Below are 21,749 nucleotides of genomic sequence, written 5' to 3' on the forward strand. Positions count from 1 at the left end.
AATAATTGTTTCCTTCAGAGTTTCTTTTTGCTGATTTATATTTACTTCTGTTCCATTCTAGTACGCCTCCACTCTTTAATCAAGTTGACTGTATAAATCAGGAATTAAGGAGGAACTTTTGGATTAGAACTCTTCATTAAAGTTCCCCTCATAGGTGGGTTTCTAGGTATTTGGGAATGCGCCAAATACCGCCAAGAGTTTGTTTTTGTTGATTTTTATTTCTTCTCCTTCCTCGCTATTAAGTCCTTGTAGATCGTTTCATAGTTGTCCTAGTGAGGGATTATGAACAATCGAGTTAAAACACTTAACTGAAGTTACATGTTCTGGAATGAAGTTGGGAATGTATCAAAAACTTTCCCATCCAAAGTTCATTTTTATTATCCTTTTTTACGCTAATATGCCCCTGTTTATTAATTAAATTAACTCTGGAAGTCGCAAATTACTTATATATATTATTACAAAGAACTTATGGACTGCAAAATTTCATTAAAAAAATTAGCGAAAGTTGGTTTCAAGGCATTTGCGGATACGTCAAAAGCTTTGTTTCGATAAGTGCTTGTTTCTATTGAATCTTATTTCTTCTCATTTTCCACTAGTACGCCACAATTCATTAATCAAATTAACTGCCAAAATCGGTAATAATAGAGAAACTTAATTGGCGAAATAATTGGTCGAACGATTTGCGTGGAGCTCTGCATCCAGCGTTGTTGATTCCAATATCTTATTAGATCTTATCTTGAAAGCTTATTAGCCACCCGATTTAACCGAAGGCTCTTAATGGTGAAACTGTGGTCAGATCCAAATGATGATCCAATATAATCCGTGATGGGCCCCACTTCATCAGCATCCAGCGCAGGAGTTGAAAATTGTAATCTTCAGATGGGCAGGTGTAACGGAAAGTCATCCCATTATTGTCATCCTTTTTGTGTCTTATTATCCTGTGTTACATCTATAGGATTTTTACTCTGTTCTTATTCGTCCTCCCTTCTTAAGATTCTCTCCCTGCAGTGCTTGTAAGTTTCTTAGCGCGAGCTTATGAGATTATTTGTTTAATAATCAATCCATTGACTTATTCAAGAAATCCGTTACAAAGGCTTAAAAACCCTGCTAATAACATCATAATTCAAGAAACTTTAGGGCGCCTTTGATCATAATTTTTTAATGCTTTATTAATTCTCAAAAAACTTAAAACATACAAAAACAGGTGCTGGCATTTTACTTGAAAGACAACTTCCAAGGAAACCCCGAAACTGGCCAATTAATATTCTACCTTTATTTTAACGTTTCCAAGGATAGTATCCTCTTGGGAAAGTTTCCTAGGACTTTGATCTATTGGTCCTAAAATGGAAAGGGTCCATCATACCAATCGGATAAAAATTGCGGGCTAATAAATCTCGAATTACCGGCAAACTGGTAAATACCCCTGAGATTGAAACACCGCAGTTTAATAATGACCAATCAGCGAGCCGACAGTCTTTCGAGAAAGAGAGTTAAAGCTCGGCTTGATTAAAGTCGACATTTCCGGTTATATGGTGGAAGTTACTTTAAGCTGTTTAGATTTCATTCCGGTTAATACCGAGAAGTTAGTGGGATGGTGGCGGAAGTTGGAGTATTTAGAGCTGGAAACGTAAATATTTAGTTTGAGTTATGAAGTTATCTGCCAGAAAAATCGGGGATTATTGGTTCTATAATTGATCATCAAAATGTTTCAAAAAGTAGTTAAATAGTTATTTTATAAGTGCGGAAAGTGATACATTACAGGACGCTGATTGCAGTTAACCGAACGATGCGAATTAATCCAGTGTGGTAACTTTACTATTATCTGTTCAATGAAACATTAGTGTGCGAATAAAAAGACCCTAAAGCATTTAAATGTAGTTAAGGGCATCGGTACTGAAGAGGACTTCGAAAATTCGCGAGCAAAGCGATCCTATATCTCACAAACTGAAATAGACATTGCAGCGGAAAAACTCATTTTTGCAATTATTCAGGAAACTTTTAAAGCGTTCTTTTTCGCTCTACTTTATTGATTATTTATTAATTTTGAACACCTAATTATTTAAGGGCCTAATTTTAATCTTCCATTTCGGACTTTAAAGTAGTTAATAAATAACTGCGAAAATGCTAATTGCCCATAAGCAAATGAACAATGGCTTAACTAAGCATTCGAGACAGACAAAAGCCTGAGGCAGATTTGAAATTTTGCAGCCTCGAATATCAACATCCTTTGTTGACTTTGTTTCAGATAACTTCTCGTACTCTAAAGAAAGCCTTTGTCTTTGAATGTTGCCCTCGCTCGGGCGCAAAAACTGGCCTTTGTGTGTGTGGGCATTTATTAATTGAACCTCCTATATTCCAGAGAATATTTCTGGAAAATTGAGCAGTGGGGTGTATTGAATCTAGAATGTGTTTTACACTGGGCAAAAACAAATTGCAGTGATCGCTAAAACTTCCTGGATTGTTTACGGGCAATTTAACTTAGCCGGATTTAATTCTGTTAATAATTACGACCATTCGAACCCCCTTTGCACCTCATTTACTTTCTTTAAGCTTCCAATTTTGCCAGTCGATTATTTATCACCTTTCTCTGGATCGATACCGAATTTCTCGTCTGGGTTACCTTCCGGATGTGTTCTTTTCATACGCCAAATCTTTGATGGCCCCTAGGAGACGTTGCAGCAGCAATTTTATTTTCCATATAAATGAAAGTAACTTTATACGGGTGCACACTCATTTTTGGCAATCATCCCACAAGGGAGAGGGCTCTTTTTATGTTTTATGATTCGAAAACGTCGGGGCGAGAAATAAAACTCGAGGCGGGTTAAAGTTTAAAACGCGAGACGTGACTAACATTGAAACTAAGTAAGAGAGGCCTTGTGGGCTGACAGCTTTTAAAAATTTTACTGGAAGATTTATGGTCGTTGTTTTCTTGTTTAGCAATCCCCCGATGCAAAATTTACGCTGACAGCCCCGATGAAAAACTGGCCCCTGGAACTCCTTAAGGCAATCACCTCCGTGCCAATTCAGACGTATAACCTGAGATATTTCCCGACTTTTCGAATTATTCTTTGGAGATTTGACCCCAAAAGGGGGGAAGGAAAACGTGTTTTGGTTACGTAAATTGCCTCTCTCTTAATCTTGTCTTACATTAAAATTTGCTGTCAAAACTTATTCAATCCATCAAAAGCGAGAACCGTGAGAAGATTTCTTATAAGAGGCGCTTCGCGCAGATTAACGATCTCGAGGGTCCCGTACAGAATGGATAAGATTGTAATTGGTATTTTGTTTTTCCGACCAAAATCAGCGAGGAACTTCGTTAAGACTTTGAATATTCTTGAGGAAAGTTAAAACATGCTTTGGCTCAGAGAAATGTTCAGTTTATTCAAGTAAATCAAGGCCAGAACACAGCACATACTACAAAAAATGTAATACGAGAGAGTGTCAGTCCAATTGAGCGATACCTGTCTGCTACACAATTGCCGAAACTGCACTGAAATCAGAACAATTCTCAATTTTCGAGAGTCTTGATAGGAACGACTCATGATAAATTAAATAGACAAACTTTAAATTTGAAAAGTTGTCTGGAATTTTTTGCATTTACGCAGAAGGTAAATACCATGAATATGAAGTAAGTAATCAAATTACAAAATAGAAATTTGCAAGCAAAATAAATTAAAAAATCCATTGTGCAATTTTGTTATTTACTTTATGTTCATGTTACATTTTTCTGGATAAATGCTAAAAATTCCAAACTTAAGCTATTTCTCGCAGAAAATAAATCTTTTGTTCTATAAAAAACTTATAACAAACCTTTCCACTTCTGAAAATCCTCAAGCTCCATAGAATGTGAGTACCTACTCAATCTAGGATAATTCGCATCGCATTTTCATTTGGAAATCTCCAGAAAATCGTTGAAAGAGGTCATTAGATATTCGGCTCTTACCCATATTACTTGTACATTGTCGTGTTCGGCGAGCAACAATTCCATAACTGTTGAAGTTTTTGCTAAATGAAATATTGCCCTTTATATACATATACGAATATATAGGAACAAACGTAATTTCTATTGCGTATTTTAAACAGTTGCACAACATTGTATTACTATTACCGCTGCTGAATGCGCCCGTTCTTTGCTTATACAACAGTTTCGCGTGCTTGTGTCCCACAATGGCCTTCCGTATATTGGGGTCTCGGAAACTACAAGAGCTACGAAGCCGGTTAAGTGAGGAAACTTTTTGAAACTATTGTACAATGTCAAGGCTGGCATTCATTTTCTTATTTTCCACTTGGAGGCCAATTCCCAGAGCACACATAGACCCCAAACAAGTTTTCTCTCTTCAAAATCTTGTTACATGAGAGTCCTCAAAGAGACCCTTTTGCAAGTACTAACATTGTCTTTTGCATGTGTTTTTAGGAAACGCTTTGCCTGCTTTGAGATGGCAAATGGAGAAATATGTGAAAAGGACTTCGAGTATGTTTACTTTGAGGTTTCTACTAAAAATTCAAAGAAACGCCTTCGGTCTAAACCAACAATAATGGATACTTTTTTAAGCGAATTTTGTGTATTGAAATGCCGATTTTGATTTTGATGTATCTTAGTATTACATGATACTTTCAAAATTTTCAGCAAATTATATAAAATTTTTTGCACTGGAAAGATTTGGAAGTTTTGGTGTTTCAAAATGGTCCAGTTGAACAGGAGGAACAGCGAAATTTGATAAAATTTTGACCTTTTATAAACAAGTTTGGCCCGATCCTGATTTTTGAAATTTTCTTTTCCAAATTTGACATTTTTTTAAGATAGGTGTGGATATGAGAATAATTAAAAAATAAGTGGCCAGGAACGACTAAGTTTTTTTTGGTTTATAAAGGAATGTTTATCAAATTGCACGTTTTTAGAAATCAACCTATTATGACTCTGTGTTTGAATATTTGAGCTGCAAAATTTGGAGCTTATTAGGAAAGTTCAGATCCTAAAAGATACACTTCAAAACTCTCAGATGATTTTATCTGGATCTTTCGCAATTTTTATTTAAATTCAAGTGTATTTTCGACGTTATTCCTCACTCGACAACGCACAACAAGCTGCATTCCATAGTGGTTGCCAAAGTGAAAGCAAAGAACTTCATTAAGGGCCCGCTGCAACTTGAAACTTGTTCTTTGCGGCTCAGCTAATTTCTCCAGAATAGCAATTGCTGCAGCTGACTAAGTTACAGTTTAACCAACTTTGCGAGCACTTTGCATTCGAACAACTTTTCCCCTTTTTTCTCGAGCACGATTCGATTAAAACGGAAACCTTTTAAGCAATCAGCTCAATAGAAATCCTCTCAAAACGCCTCTCGGTTTTAAATTAAAAGACCATCGCTTCAAAAGGCGAAATTTCCAGTCTATTATGCGAGACGCCTTGACGCAATTTTTTTTAAGAGTCGGCATCTATTTCCCATGTCAAGCGTCCTTTTCCAATTTTTCCAGACGGCTGCCAATCGATTCGCGTCCAGAGCTAGCTCTAAACACATTTATTTCCGGTTCAGCCCCTTTTGTTTAAATGCGACTTTTACGCCAACTTAACTGGTCCGTTTTGAGATACTTCAACATAAAAATCTACATTTCTCTAGATAAAAACCACCTAAAAACTGTCCTTTGTTGTTCGTTTAGACCAAAGGGCGTCTCTGTGAATTTCTATTAGAAACCTCAAAGTAAACATTCTCGAAGTCCTTTTTACATATTTCTACATTTGCAGTCTCAAAGCAGACAAAGCGCTTCAAAAAAAAAAAAATGTAAAAGACAATGTTAGTACTTGCGAAAGGATCTCTTTGAGAGCCCTCGCGAAACGAAATAAGACGCATTCGCAGGAGAAAGTTTAAAGCGGAAATAAGTTGTTTAGGGTCCATCTGTACCCTGGGGATCGGTCTCCAAGTGGAGAATGGGAAAATGAATGCTTAAGCATGTATCTTGATATTTTTCTCTACAGTGAAAGAATCGAAAGAAGGAGGCAGATAGTTTAACTTATTCAAATTACCCAATCATGGCTGTTATAAGTCTTGATCAATAAATTAATTTTCGTAAAATTTTGTCCGTTTTTGGAAATACGCCTGACTCGACCCTTTTTTTAACTTAATGTTCAAAATTCACAATCTACTAAAGAAGCTCGGAATATCGGAAATAAATTAGAAAAAGTTGCCTTTCTAATGTCAAATGTATACAATTTTTGTGAAAAAATATTGTCCTTTCATGAATCAATATGATTCGATTCTAATTTTTGATATATGAAACTTCGAATCTCACATTTTATAAAGAAAATTATGTTGCGAAAAATACATTTAAAAAATCACATAGCGAGGGTGTAGTGGTGGCTGCAGTTTTTTCCTATGGAAATTTTTATTCGAAGTTCACTGTATAAACCTAGCTTTTGAGATTTGAAACTCGGAATTTCAGAATCTATTTCTGGCACTCTTAAGTTACACCAGCAGCCATTTTGTTCTCTAAATTCAACCCCCTCTTTCTGGCACAATGCCTAAACATACTCGGTCGTATTTAATAACAATACTAGCTAAGAAAACGTGGGGCTTCGCGTTTGGAGCTCTTTTTATCTAAATTAGAGACAAGCCTGGCGGAATAACAAGGGAGCGACAAACTGGGGAAGATGGCTTATGTATCCTTATCAGTGGTCCCCTGTGCTCCACACCAGCGATATTACATCTAAACAAATGGAGCTTTTATTTCTCGGGGAATGTATAATTTGATGTTTAATTCTGGACTTTATTGGGTTAATTTTGCGTGTAAAACGAGCGGGAAAAGGCAGGCGAGATTGGGGCGTTGTTTGTATAAAAATGACTTGTGTTCCGGGACCGCAAAATCTATGACTTTTTGCAAAAAGTGTTCATCCGGCTTAAGAAACGAAGTTTCTCGCGAAAAGCGTAAGAGATTACTGTAGTTTTAATCCATCAAGGATGTGTTTAAAAGTAAAGAGCTTCGTTAAGGGTACACTAAGAAAACTGGGAAGGTCTTTAGTGTTTTCATAATGTAAACGGAATAATAATGCCTGAATAAATTACTGCATTGGAGCTCAAACTTTTGAGTAAAAAAATTCAACTATATGATAAACATAACAACTTGTTTAGATAGTAATTGAATTCTAAATCTTTTCAGATGACCAGATACAAGTCTCTATCAACACTTGCGATCCTCAAATTGCTATCCACTTGTGCCCTTACTCTTACCCAACTAAGCTTCGCAGATTCTAAGGTAAGTCTATAAGAATTAAAAATTTCAAAAATGTATCCTACAGGAATACACTTTTTTATTATAATACCCACATTAACTGAAATTCATGAAGTAGTTGTGCAAATTGGAATAACTGAACCCAAATCCTCCCAAATAATTCTCCCAAAAAAAGAAGAATCAAATTCCATAAGATTATTATCCCAAATTCGACAGAAAATCGTTTTACGATAAGCTTCTTTATAGAACTCAGAGGAAGAATCGTGGATAACACTAAAAAGAAACCCTGGAAAAAAAGAATCGAATATCGTATTTATGAGTATAAATAAAAGTGGCCATAAAGGCTGACGGCTAGGGTTATGATTCTCCGAGGAATAAATTTTTACCCTCGCTTCACGCCACCCCGAAATAATACGTGACGCAATATTTGTCTGCTCTGTTATTGGCCGGAAGATTGAATGAACCACATGTCGTATAAGGGAATTTGCTTTCATGGGTTGCAATTTTGGGTTATTTAAGAATTCCCAGCCTTCATCTCTTTATAAAATAATGCGAGAGTGTCGCAATGAATTGGAATGATTTGGAAAACTGGTTCCGAAAGTCTCATATATTTAATTATGAATATTTGAAATGCGTCAAGTCTTATTCATTTATATAGTTTTGAAAACGATTTACTGCTCACCTAAGACGCACCGAAACATTTTACTGAATAGAAAATGTACCGAGAAATGAATAAAATAATCCTGTGCAATGTAACTAAACTAACTAGAACATATTCCCTTTTGGAGTACTCAGGTTTCTGATAAACGATACATTTTTGTTATAGGGCGTTTAAAAATATTTCTGGGCGTTGAAACGCTCACAGTCCAAACTATACCATTAGCACCTAAAGGTGTGTATATAACTATATAATGAAGATGAAAATTCGTTCTCTAGTAACACTAGAATATTTCCTTTTAAGAGGTCTATGCAAACATTCAACATACCATCCTTTTCAAAAGTCTTGATTTAAGAGATTGACTTGATCTTTAAGTAACGAGATCATTTTGTATCGGTGCTAACTGGACACAGCGGCCGCTAATTTAAAACAGGTTCCATAGATGTAAACACAATTGAGAGTTGTTTGGAAGTTAATACTGTGACCACCTTTTATTGACAATGACCAGATCAAATGACCCTTAACGGATATAATGCCGATTTCCCAAATACCACTGAAATGTGGAGCTGAGGGTGGGTTAAATGTCACTTGTTTCGTTCTGCATGGGATTCACTGCGTATGTTTTGCATTAACTGCTTCGAAGCTCCCACAAAATTAGTGCCGCAGTGATTATACAAGTCGGTAATTAAACCTCGACGACTAATAAAGCACCTTAAAGCCACAAGACAGGTATCACTTGAATGGTCCAATACTAGGTTCAGGTGAAGGGTCGTTTTGTAGCCGAACATACAAATAGACAAAGGTAAGCCATTTGTGATCCAGCTCCTCAAGACGTTTCGAAGGAAATCGTGAATAGACCTCCAAAATCCACTCAAGATTGAGTAAATATCTACATCTGATTAATACGCAGTGTTAACCAATCATCCATAACAAGAACAATGGTGGTCAGATCACATCTAAAAGAGATAATATTTTTCTCTTCTATCTGAGGACATCTAGTATTTTTGACTTACAAGAAATTGAGAAATTTGTACTACACAAATTTCTCTGTCAAGCTATATCAAGCTCATCAGCTTTATCAAGCTCATTGAGGGGAGAAAACTGCTGTTTCCAGAAGAGTTGAAACGCTGATCGCAGCAACTCTTTAAGTGCACTGTTTGTCACTTTTAGATTGTATATGGGAGGACATATACGACACAGACATATCGATTAGGTGAAGTAGCATTTTCAATTTCAATGTTTTTGATTTAATAGCACATAATGCTACAAATCTAAAAAATTGTTCGATTGTTAAGGGAAAAAAGAAAAAATTTGAATCTTTAATATCCTGTGTAGTCCGGAGAAGCTCTGCTAATATGACTTTCTGAAATAATGATATTTTCCAAACCCGTTTTATGCTGGTATAGTTTACCACAAGGACGCAGATTAAAACTGAAATATGTTGTATATTCTACTTGCATTATGTAACATATATTCTATAGCATTTTCAAATATTGTATAGAACATTTTATTGCAAAATTCCCAACCTTCATCGCCTCATAAAATATTACAACCCCGCCATTATCGAGGTGACACTATTGCAAAATTCCGAGCTCTCGCGTTTTATGCAGATATCACTGCAGGTTTCCGAGAGAGTGAATATTAAATTACACGTAGGAGCAGCTCCTATTTGAACCGAAAGACATATTTATAGTGCCTCATATCGTCGTCAATAACGAAACTAATTTTGTATCGACAGCTACAAGGTCCAATGCGTATCGTCTCAAAGGAGGTATAAAGGAGAAAGGGATGGGTCTTGTTTTATGGGCTTTGAGGGTAGAATCCTAGATGTTTTCGAGGGAAATAGAGGGTTCATCTTAGCGCATATGAGGCCATAAAACTAATAATAATCCGGCGGCCGATGCGGGTGATGTTTGGTTTGGAAAGGCAATAAAATAGTGAAGGCTGAGTCATATTTTTAACAGATTAATAGTGTAATAAACTGAAAATTATTAAATGGAAATTTTGCATTATGCAGAAATCGATGATGGAGAGGCAGAGGCAAATTTTCAATATAAAACAAGGTATTACAGGAAATTTAATATGATATGATGTATGATGACTTGACGGTCTTTGCTTTGAAGCGTTTAATGGCGATTTATTTCTGGGCTCGCAAATTTTGCTAGAGCTTGTAGAGCTTGATACCGGTAATAGTATTAATACATCCTTATCAAAAGGTAGTTTCGGAAATATCCCAAAGATATTTTATCGTGATGTCTGTAGGATTGGTCGAAAATAATCTATATGAAAATGTTGGGCTTTCAAGAAAAATGCTATTAGTGCATTTACGAAGCACTTTCGACCATTAAAATTTATCTGCTAAGTGAAAACATGATGCAGAAAATCGTTTTACTCTTAGGATTTTCATAACGATTTAAAAACAATCGGGTATGAATTCAATTTATCTAAAAACGAAGTCCTAAAAGACACTCTGTGAGCATAGCATTGTTAGATTATAGACTTTCAACACCTTTCGTGTATGTATTTGCTTTCACATTTGCTCATTTACCGTCTTCCTATTCCTGCTTGTGGAATCCAAAAACTCTTTCAGTCTTCCAACAGCGAAAATGTTCCTTTAGACAATTCAGAACGTTTCAGAGAATGTTTTAGGGCACAAGAAAACAATTTCTTATCCCTTTCTGTGTGATATTAACCAGAAATTCCATTGAGTGCAGTATCCCTGACTAAGACCCGGTCTAACCTCTGCCTACCTTCTCCAACAAATCCGTGAACGATTTATCCAGAAAACCAGATCCGGCTGGATTAAGATCCTTAATTAATGACGTCATCCTTCATAAAGGAAATAGGGAGTGGATTAGGGCTAACGCGTTTTGCAGTCGCGACGCAGGAGAAGCCGAAGCCTTTTGAGGTTAAATTAATGGAAGAAAAATCATTTATAATATTACAAGTGCTCGGGTATGAGTAATTAATGGATCGTTTTAAGCTTGAAATATCATTTCCGGATTGTCACGCTTTGGGATTGAGTTTGACAAATTTCTTAGCGAGAAAGGGCAAGTCATGTTTGGAAAAAGTTTGATTTTCCCGGGTATTAAAATGGGAGATGAACCGGCTTTTGCCACCTCAATTTGCACTTTACATGGCTATTTTATTGTCGACTAAGTAGAACAAACGAAGCAAATAGCTTGAAGCACCAGCATTTGCGTGTTAAGTGCCTGACACGGCAATTCAATTTTCGTTGTTTCTTTTACGCTCCATTAATTCTGCAAATGGGGACACGAGTTGAAGATATATGACCCTTTTTATTCACATGGTTTGCTAGCACTCTTCCAACACATTTAGTTTTTAGATTCGCTTCAAAGTTATTTCTAATCGATTTTTTTTCATCCGCCACTAATGGTATTCGTAAAAGCCTCAATGGCATTAAATGTCGAATATCAGGTCTCTTTTACTAGAATTTCCACTTTATGTCTATTAATTTATTAAGTAAATCTGCGATTTTAATCGAGAAAAGGTAAAATTTTGAACGTCACTGGGCATCCTGGAAGTCTATAAATTAAAGGAAATAGTTTTAAATATTTCATATTTTATTTTATTCAACATCGGTTATATGCGGAATATTTCAATTCAAAATAATTAATTTTGAAATTAAATCTGAAAATCCGATTTGTAGATAATAAGGGAAAGGTACGATGAGGGTTAACAATACGCTAAATAAACCAATCAATAAGTTATCAAACAATGAAATTTGTTTGATGACTAACAAGCATTTTGCTCATCTCAATTGAGAGACTAATATTGCTGATAATACATCACTGAAAACAATGAAGGCCCTTTATTCCGAGAGCACGGCTCCATTCTAATAAGATTTACAACCTCTTTGACTTAATCTGACCAATCGCCGGATGAATTATGACAATCGCTTATGACAACTGAGATGCGCGCACTTGGTAGTTGAATTAAATGCATCCACAATTTTCAGGCCTTTTAGAAAATCACTTTTGATAAATTTCTCTGAAACTTCTCCATTTAATTCGTGGATTGCTCTGTTCCTTCTCGCTACGTCTGTAACTTCCTTGATGGCATAAATGAAGTATTTTTCTCAAACTACTAAAAGGGGCGTTTTATTGAAAACTGCCCTTCAATTCCCTCTCAGACGCCCATTTTCCGGTTCCGAAAATGAGGTTACCTTATTAATTTGGCCTTACTTCGGCGCCTCCTTTGAGACTGAGAACTTTAATTAACTGCCAATCGGATGAGTATCTAAACTAATTACCACGACCTAACTGGTTTTATAATTCAATTAGAAAAGCACGTCAGTGTGTACAGAAATCTGATGCTTCTAAGAAGGTTGTAATGCAGTAATCTAATTGAGTTAATTAGGAAGAAATTATAAGTATCTCTTGCGATGAAATTTTGAGCCTCATATATTACTCATCAACGTACTCATTTTTGTTGAATTCTTCTCTAAACTTTGCAAAAGCGTAATTAAAATTTTATATTTTGGTGGAAAATAGTTAATTAATTGGGTACCTCTCGTTAGGTATCAGGAAAAATACTTAACTAAGTAGACAGCAGCGCTTTTTATTTCCAATAATTACTTGTAGCTTAAGATAGGTGGCCCAATATGCGTGATTATAGCTTGCAATAGCCCTACGTGGCCAATGTTCGCTATATTTTATTATAATAATTCTATGGGGAGCTTTACTTTCCTGTTAGCTTTTCCTTTGAGCCAAAATTACTTTTTCGGGTTATTTAGTTAATACATTCCTGAATCTAAAGCATTGTGTTTCGTATAATTACAAAGGTAGCAATGCAGTCTCGAATTTGCAACACCCTGTATGGAATGTATGGGAATCTACGTAGAATTATTTGTGGCTAGACTTCTTTTATCGTGCCAATCGAATTTCTAATGCAATTTCTTAAAAAATATCAATAATAGTTCGCAACTTGAGCTAGTTTACAACGCTTATAGTTGGAATTTGTCCCTTAGAGACAGCAACAGCATCCCAGTTTAATTAAACTGCTAAACAGAAATGGAATATCGAATAGCGTGAAAATTGGGGAATCCTTGGGGAAAACACTCCATGACTATCTAGTCGATAAACTTGGAGTTTATTAACGTGCCTTAGGCATTTGTTTCGGTGAGAAGTTCTTATCAAACGTTGGTCAAGTCCATGTGGGAGAAAATTGAATTAACTTTTGATTTATAAATGAAAAAATTTTCCATTTCAGAATTTTATCGTGCTTCGCAATACCCCCAGATAACGGGACCGTGTTGATTTATTATTCTGGACAATCCGGTATAATTTACAGAGTTAACAGGGCAGAATTCCAGATAACGCGGACGTAAAGTAGCATTTTTAAAACGCATTCTCCAATTTCGTGCCCCGTTTTAATCTGAGCTTTAATTAAATATTTTCGTGCCCATAAAGCAATATTTATTATTATCGAAAATCGGATGGAATTGAATACTTTACTTGGCATTGTGTCGTAAAGTTCCTTATAAAAATATACGTGTAGAGGAAAGTGTTATGTGGCAGGCAAGAAACGTACCCATAAGCCCGATGCACGAAGTAATTTAGCCACGAGGCGAATAAAAACATACTTTCCTGCAAATTTACTGATACGAGTTGACGGTGAGGGATAAAAGCAGGAAAAAGGGCCGTCCGCCATAAAATAGAGGTCAGTTTAGAACGCTCCCACATAAAGCGAATTGAGCTCTCTCGTTGTTTTCTTTTGCGCCGACATCTGCGAGAGTAAAAGCCTCAATTGCGTGGGGCGGATTAAATTTTCTTCTGCCACGTCTTTAAAAGTTTTTATTGACTCTTACACCGTAAGGCAGTCGATTTTATTACCCAAGCCGTGCGGTAAAACTACTCCGCTTATTTGTAATTCAGGAACTAAGTTTACAGGGTTATAAGTGAGTCGCTCATCCTCGTAGCAGGAGCAAAAGTCTTCCCTTTTAGGGATTCGGATGTCGTAAATCAGTCCTGAACGCGTTATGCACCGGCACGCCCCGGGACGTGCTTAATTAAAATTATTCATGGACAGCGGTCTCATAGAGCCAGTAAATTTGGGCCCCCAGTTTTAGCACGTCGCTACTATAGCTGGACGTATAACCTTTCGGTTTTGCAATTTGAACCGTTAATGATTATGAATTGCCTCGTTATGGCGAACAACCCTGACGACTGGATACCCGATGTTTTAATTATCAGTATCTACTTTTTTTGTCCAGAATTCAAAATTAATGAACATATGGAGACGCAACAAAAAGGACTAGTTTATGGTACCCGTTTTAAGCGGACACACTCAATTTTACTCCCTCAGGATATTTTTCCGGAAACTCTACGAGTCCTTAAGTTGCGTTAAGGCTAAAAAATTTAAGGAACAATGGAACCGTTAATTCGCTCTTTCTGGACACAAGCTTGGACCTCAACAGGAATTAGAGGCGGACTTGCGCGATTCCGCACTTGTTAGAGACCTATCTGAAGAATATTTGAAGTTTCCCAAAACTACTGGACTATCTAAAATTTTGCATGAGTTCTACTTCTTTCCTTACTGCAAATTTTTAAATGTTTGATTCCCAGAACGAAGAAATGAAGTTTTTTAAAATTCCGTACTAACTTTGGACGTGAGCTGGAGCTTATCATGAATTAGAGACAGATTTACGCGATTTGGTACCCAAAAGTTGCGAGGCTGACAGATCAATAAGAACGTCCCACTTTTCCAACCAACCTTATCAATTTCAATTCGAAGTGGAAAAATCCAAGCAAAGCATAAAATTTTGTGGTTCGTTCTGCATTGCGAAAAAAATCATAAAACCCTGAATACTTTTTGGGTGCTTTCTCCGGCACGAAACAAAATGAACTATTGCATTAAAGATACTGATTTCTCGTATCTGACACAGGAAATAAATTAGCTTGAAACCATCACCGGAGCAGAAAATAAATTGTCCAGGAACAATCCGAATAACGATGTTGCGTTTTTGGGAGCACCCTCGGGCAAAAAGCGGCCCGAAACACTGGCAAAATGTACGATTTCGGCGGGTTTTCTGATGGCAAATGACAAAATCGATGGCGAAACACACCCGGAAACAGAGTTTCAAACAACGAATTTAATGGCTTAGAAGAGGACCGATCAACAGCTAATTAGGAAAACCATCCGGGTCGGCTAAATTACGAATTCTTCTTCTTCGAAAATAAAAACGGTTCGTGGCTGGAAATTGTTAACATTCATCCCCCCTTTAGGAATTATTAATTAATTCTCCCATTAAGATTCCGGTCAGTTCATTTGGTTAATTACGAACGATCATATAGCAGGAGGGCTATGGAGAATATAAATGGAAGGAGGATAACAATAAATAAGGGCTTATTTGGGGATCATTTTTAAGCGCTTTTAGTGGTCGAACAATATAAATTGTAACAAAAATCCTTTAATTGAGGGAAATGTGATCATTTAAAATTCAAGGAAAACATGCTTTTCCAATACAGTCCAGATCTTTTTATCAGGCAAAATCAGGGATTGGATAAATTCAGAATGTTTTTCTTTCCTGTTGTTGAAAAATTCCAAACACAATATAATCCGCTTTTAGAATTCGAGTGATTTCCCAGTTACTGCATTTTATCTTCAGTGAATAGAATTTACTGATAAACAACTTTATGCAGATCCGTACTTGTGTTTAACATTTAGTTTCGAAAATCCTGATTGTCTTAGAATCTGAATGTGTCAGAAAATTCTTCTCGGGGAGAAATTGGCTCTATAATAACGAATTCTGATATCTTCCAACCTCCTATCTAAATAATGATTTTAGATACAAAATCCGTGTTCATGGTGGTCGATTATCTCTAAATCAAGGTTTCCATAAAACAATTCGACCTGTTTATGCATTCAAATACAATCGGCTTACTGTTGGCAATTGAATCTACAAACCGTTATGTTGTGGCTTCGCAATGGGTCATTAGTGAAACATTTAGATTTACATTATGAATGTTTCCATTTGCATTTAGGATCAGCTTCCGTAGATTTATTACCCGGATTTGTTTAGACTAACTTCCGATTGCAATTAGTCAATTAGGAAAATTATCTAGGTTTGTTATAATTAAATAGAAATTTTGCAGCTGATGGGAATCTGCATGGCCCAAAATATGGCGCATAATTGCTTACAGAGGCGGCAAATTGTGTTGCTAAACTGATCTCTGTAATGGCGTTTACGAAGAAAATTACATTTCTCCTATTCGGCGCTTCACGTTTCAATACTAATTAAGATGTCGGAATTTCGGTGGCAATTCTCCCTTATACTTTACTATGTAAGCCACTTTGGGTAATAAGCGTAGAAGAGGCTCTGAGGATCGATTAGCGCTATATATATATCTATAAAGTAAAGAGTGATATAAATCCATCAATCTAAGCATCCAGCTCGATTTCCTAAGGAGAATTTATGAGGGAAAATTTGCTGTGTAATGCTACGACCTGGATATCTGAATTTCCATTTTCCAAGTACATTTTCCGACTCAACGTGTTGGTGTGCGACCCAGATTCTATATTAAAGTGCACTTGTTTTACATGTTTTTTATAACTGGGATTTCTGCATGGAAATTAGCAATTGCACTGACAAAGCTTTGTTGGTATCCAAGTTTGTCGTATTTCTAATGTTGAAGTGGTTGTAAAGAAACGATGTTCGCGAGTGGTAATATAAGATTGATTAAAACTCGAACCCTTTCGGTAATTGAATGATGTTCCGGATTCTGTATTCGAATGGGAACACTTGTAGATGCTTATTTTATTCTTACTGTATGCAGGAAAAGCTTTGTAGTTGCCTCTCAAACTGCAGCAGTTTTGGATCTTTTCTTTATGAAATTCCTCTGAAGTAAATCAGTAGTGTTCTCAAAAGGGCTTGAAAATTGAGACGAAAATTGAAGGAAAACATGCAAGTGGAAACTACATTATTATTAGGAATTTCAGGAACAAGGTGCACCACTGACTTCATCAAGAGTTTGAAATCCAAAAGATTTAACTAAAAAATTTTAGATTTACCAGTTGACCTTTCTAAAATCAGTAGCGTTCTAAAAAGGGTTTGAAAAATAATAAGAATTGAAGACACATTTAGGATAAATATGCAATTTTAATGTGTTCTTTTAAAATCTTTAATGTCTCGAAAACAAAAAGAGATAACTATAGATCTTCAGAACTGCTAAATTGTTCCTCTAGGATAGGGCAATCTAGTGACCTCATTATATAGAGGGTTTCTCATTTGAAAAAATCAAGATCGAGCTTCCGAAATAATAGAATCTATTTTTCTTAAATTTCAAATATCCGGAAAACGAAAAGAGATAGAGATAAGACCATCTAATCCTAAAAAATTGTTATTCTAGAATAATACAATCTCCTGACGGTACTCTGAATATTCGTCATTTACACCGTCACTATACCTTACATTTCGGTATGATCCATCCAGAAGACACCAATACCGACGTTAAACTTACTCTCAAAATCTGTAAACCCTTACTATGCGACTACGAGTGGCAAATCCGCAATGAAAAATTCCCAAATCTCTCACGACAATGTGTCATCAGGAGTCGCACCATTTGCATAATGACATCATTTATTTGCGACTTATTTCGGCTACAAAAATCGCGAGGCGCCCAACTCGGGCTAATGCCGGCCCTAAGCTCGACTGATATTTCCTGTGCCTTTGGATATTTTAAAGGCAATGTGGCTGTTACCCCCGGAATTCTCCCCGGTTAGTCAATGTCGGGTTTGTTTTCCATGAAATTCATCCCTGTTTTGTTAGGGAATTTTTAAAAATTAACTCCATTCTAGGGCTTTGCTTTGAAAAGTTCTGTACGTGTTATAATTTAAAAGCTGAAACTGCTTCGATTTGAAGTAGTTAAGCTGTGCTTTGAAATGGATTAAAAGTTCCAGACGAATTTATTTCTACGGCATTGATAATGTATTCTAATGGTAAAGTTTATAGCGCTAGCTTTAATGGTACATGCATAATGTGTGATTTTAGTAGCAGTGTATTTGGAGCGGGAATAACAACGGTTTTAATTAAATTGGTAAACAGAAATGGAATATCGCATGGCGTGAAAATTGGTAAATTTGTAGAGGAAATAGTTGGCAGGTGTGTTGATGAAATGCTGTCTCCCTGATATACACAGAGATTGACTATTGATTATCAGTTTGAGTATATACAATATATATATGTCTTATCCAAATTATCCGTATTATCCGAATCTGTAAAAAATTTGTATAATAAATAAATTGTCATTTGAAGTTAAAAACTTAACCTCCATCCTGCCCACACGGGGGGTGGAACACAATCAACTTTAGCACCAATACATTTTCCCCTCAGATTAATTAAAATTTGATACTTAACATTTCCTTATAGAATGTTTAGAATTCGAGATATTTCGATAGTTCTGCTTAAATCTTACACACTGTAGATAATACAAAGGGCACTCTGAGTGATATATATTTTTGAAAAAATGACGATGGAAATGTAGTTCAAGAAAAAGATCAAAGTTGGCTCTAGAAGCCCTTTTAACACAATATCCAGTGGAGTGCTTTCACCATTGTGTCAAGGACAGGAACTCAGTAGTAGTAGTAGTAGTAGTAAGTAGTATTAGAAGGCACTTTAATAGAAAGTCCTTTTTACAAAGCCCAATATTCCTTCCGTCCACTACGTTACTATAAAACAAATAGAATTTCTGATATTCAAAAAATACATAGCAATCCACGTGATAAACTTTTTCCTTTTGCTTTGACCTCCCATTCATATTCAAACGCAAATTGCCTTCCATCCCTTTCACGCTTTCCCAAGCCCTTTTTTCCAGTTCTGGCTTATCCAGTACAAAAAGATTGCAACTGGATGCGTTATCCTTGTTATTTTTGTTCCATATCTTTTCTCGAATATGCGCCTTGTTAGCTTGAAACCATATAAAATTGTGTCATGTACTCTTTTACGTAAGGTGTGTTTTTTAGAGAGCGAATGATTTCTCGGTTAATTGCATTCCCTTGTCGAGCTGTTATTCTCGCTTCCTGCTGAAATATTCTGCTCTAATAACCCATATTTCTCGGGTATTAACAATTCAGTGGTGCTGTGCAGCACGTTTCAATGGCAGTAATTGGAGAATCGGAAGTCCTGTATCAATTTTGCTGATATCGTTCGATATATTTGCATTCGGATTTGCTTCAGGGAATGGGTTATTTTAATCCGCAGGTTGTTCAATATTTCAAATTAATAATTGAAAATTAAATGAAATTGTAGTGTGTATCATAAATTAATCAGTAGTGTTAGATAATCTAGTTTTATCGAAGCAATAATAATTATTTATTGGTACGTCTGTGAAAATGGCTATAAACCCTTAATAGACAATAATTTTACTTTCTATAATCTCTTGGCACAGAAATGGGGTAAACTATCACTCACTACTCAGTCATATATAGTAATATCATATATCCTGCTACTGACCCTCATGATTGCTCATAACGAAACCCCATTAGCTTACTAATGAAGTCAGTTATCTATCCGACAGAAAATTGATGGGATCCAGGCTAGTTTCAATACTAATAAACGTCAAATGCATCCACGAACATTACTTGGCACTAGCCAACTTATTTATTATCGATAATCTATCTGCAAAACTAAAAATTAAATTGCTTTAAATGGATACATTTAATAGTATATAATCGAACTTCAAGACACGATAGCAATTAAAATTTCTCCTGTAGCAGTTACGGCGGATCCATCTTCTGGATCTGGGTTAATAAGCCCATCACCATAATCTAACACCTCATGATTGCATAAATCATGATAGTTGCAATTCCTGCAACTAAATATTCCTCCATATTTGTTTCTATCGTCTCATTAATCAATTCGCATAGAGTTGGGCTTATCGGTGTCCAGGATTAAAGTTACGCAGGTTCTGTACGTATAATTAGTGTAGGCTGCAATTAAGTTTGCCTTATTAAGAGAGTTTTAAGTTTCGTCACTGACGACCTACACTCATCTATTCTGGCAGTAATGCAGTGACATTGGGTCTCAATAGCCATAGAACTTGCAGCGTTTCTCTGAAAATTCTTGTTGTAGTATGAGTCTAAAGCTCGTTTCACATCTGAGTTAAATGGGTCACCGGCATCATCAATTTCTTCAAATTGGCTGCAATTTGTTGTTTTCATTTTCTGTTGCCTAGTGAATGTGGATTTTTACCTTGATGTGCTAGCACAATTTAGGGTGGCGAATTTTGACTCAAATTCTGCATGCTGAGAATTATGACGAAAACCATATTCAAAGCATCCATAATACAGGAGTGCACTGCCTGAAGAGAATGTATTAGAATGACTAATTAGTGGGTGAAATGCAGTAAATACTTACCCCAAGATGAGAGTAAAATCAGCAGTAACAAGCTATAAATCATTTTGTTTTAGTTTCGATTTTAACGTATAGTTGGAAAATGAGATTTGATGTAATGCGAATGAGCCATTCAAGTAGTCAAAGAAAATTGTAAATTACAGCTATATATTTTTTTCAATTGAGCCCTACCACAGACTATTAAGATTTGGTTTACTAAGATGATATTTTTAAAGATTGGTGTATTATTTGTAGATAATTGTAGCTGTGAAAAGCATGTTTCAGCTTACTGATTTTCCTCATGTGACGATCTCACTTAATATCAACTTTTTTGTTTTTTGATGGTAAAATAGGATTTCGCGAACTTTTTGTGTTTGCGAAATTTCTATATTTCTTTCTAAAAGAAATTTTGCATTTCATTTTCACCACAACTGAAAGTTCGCAAAACGGTTTTTCAGCTATATCGCGACTAAACTCTTCAAAACGATATCTCCGGCCCAAATTTTAAATCTCTCCTCATACAGGATAAATCCGGTAAAGGTACAAACTTCTCCGTTGAAAAGCCCGGAGTAGATTTACATAAAAATAAGCCCCTTATTCGTCTGCCAAGAAGATTTGAAAAAAGAATTTTAGTTCGATTCAAATAAATCTCACAACTGTTTTAAATATAAAAAATGCCCTCAAATATGAAAATTCAGAAACGAGACAAGGTTTTTGTAGGAAGTTTTCAAAATTACCAGAATTTAATCTCATTCAACAGCCTTTTAACAACCACTGGAAAGTGCTTCGATTTGAAAGTTAAGCTCTGCTTCAAACGGATTTAAACTTCCTGAGCTAATTTATTTTTCCGGTACTGATAATGTATTCTAATGGAAAAGTAGCGCTAACTCTAATAATACATGTGTGTGATTTTAGTTAACGTTTTTAACGGCAATGTACCTCCAGGGACAATAACAACGGCCCGTTTTAATTAAACTGCTAAGCAGAAATGTAATATCGAATGGCGTGAAAATTGGGAAATCCCTAGGGGAAATAGTTCGCAGCTTGGCTGTCGATGAAACGCAGTCTCCTTGATGTAAACAGTGATTGACTATCGATTACGAATTTGAACGTCAAATATGCATAAAGCAAGTTTGTATTTATTTTATGAGAAAAACCAATAAAGATAATCCTGTCAGAATTTGTTATGCACAACCATTTTCATAAAAACATCATTTTTAGAAATTTTTGAAAAAAACGGCATTCTTGAAATAATGGTGAAGTAACGATAGTTCAACCGATAGCTCCAAAATGGTGTAGTGGCCTTTTTAGACTCCACTAATGTCGAAAATTATATTCACCATTATGTCAAGGAAAATGTGATGTGAACTTAAGTTTGTAATCTGTAGCTTTATGTGAGCCAAAATGACTCAAATCTAGTAATATGTTCTTTAAAAAGCTCAAAATCTCCGTCCGATTTAGTAAAATTTACAGTCTCCCATGGCAATTTATGCCAATGATATTGCTGCATGAGTGGGC

General features: G+C 35.8%; 1 protein-coding gene across 1 annotated transcript in view; it reads left to right on the forward strand.

Annotated features, from left to right (window-relative positions):
* Positions 1–21,749, forward strand: part of LOC136409111 (follistatin-related protein 5-like) — a 45,771-nt gene that overhangs the window by 6,601 nt on the left and 17,421 nt on the right. The window contains exon 2 of the mRNA XM_066390430.1: positions 7,150–7,245. Within this exon, the coding sequence (XP_066246527.1) occupies positions 7,150–7,245 (96 nt within the window). The remainder of the gene's footprint in view (positions 1–7,149; positions 7,246–21,749) is intronic.

The sequence above is a fragment of the Euwallacea similis genome, chromosome 1 (genome assembly GCF_039881205.1).
Source record: "Euwallacea similis isolate ESF13 chromosome 1, ESF131.1, whole genome shotgun sequence".
Taxonomy (NCBI): Eukaryota; Metazoa; Arthropoda; class Insecta; order Coleoptera; family Curculionidae; genus Euwallacea; species Euwallacea similis.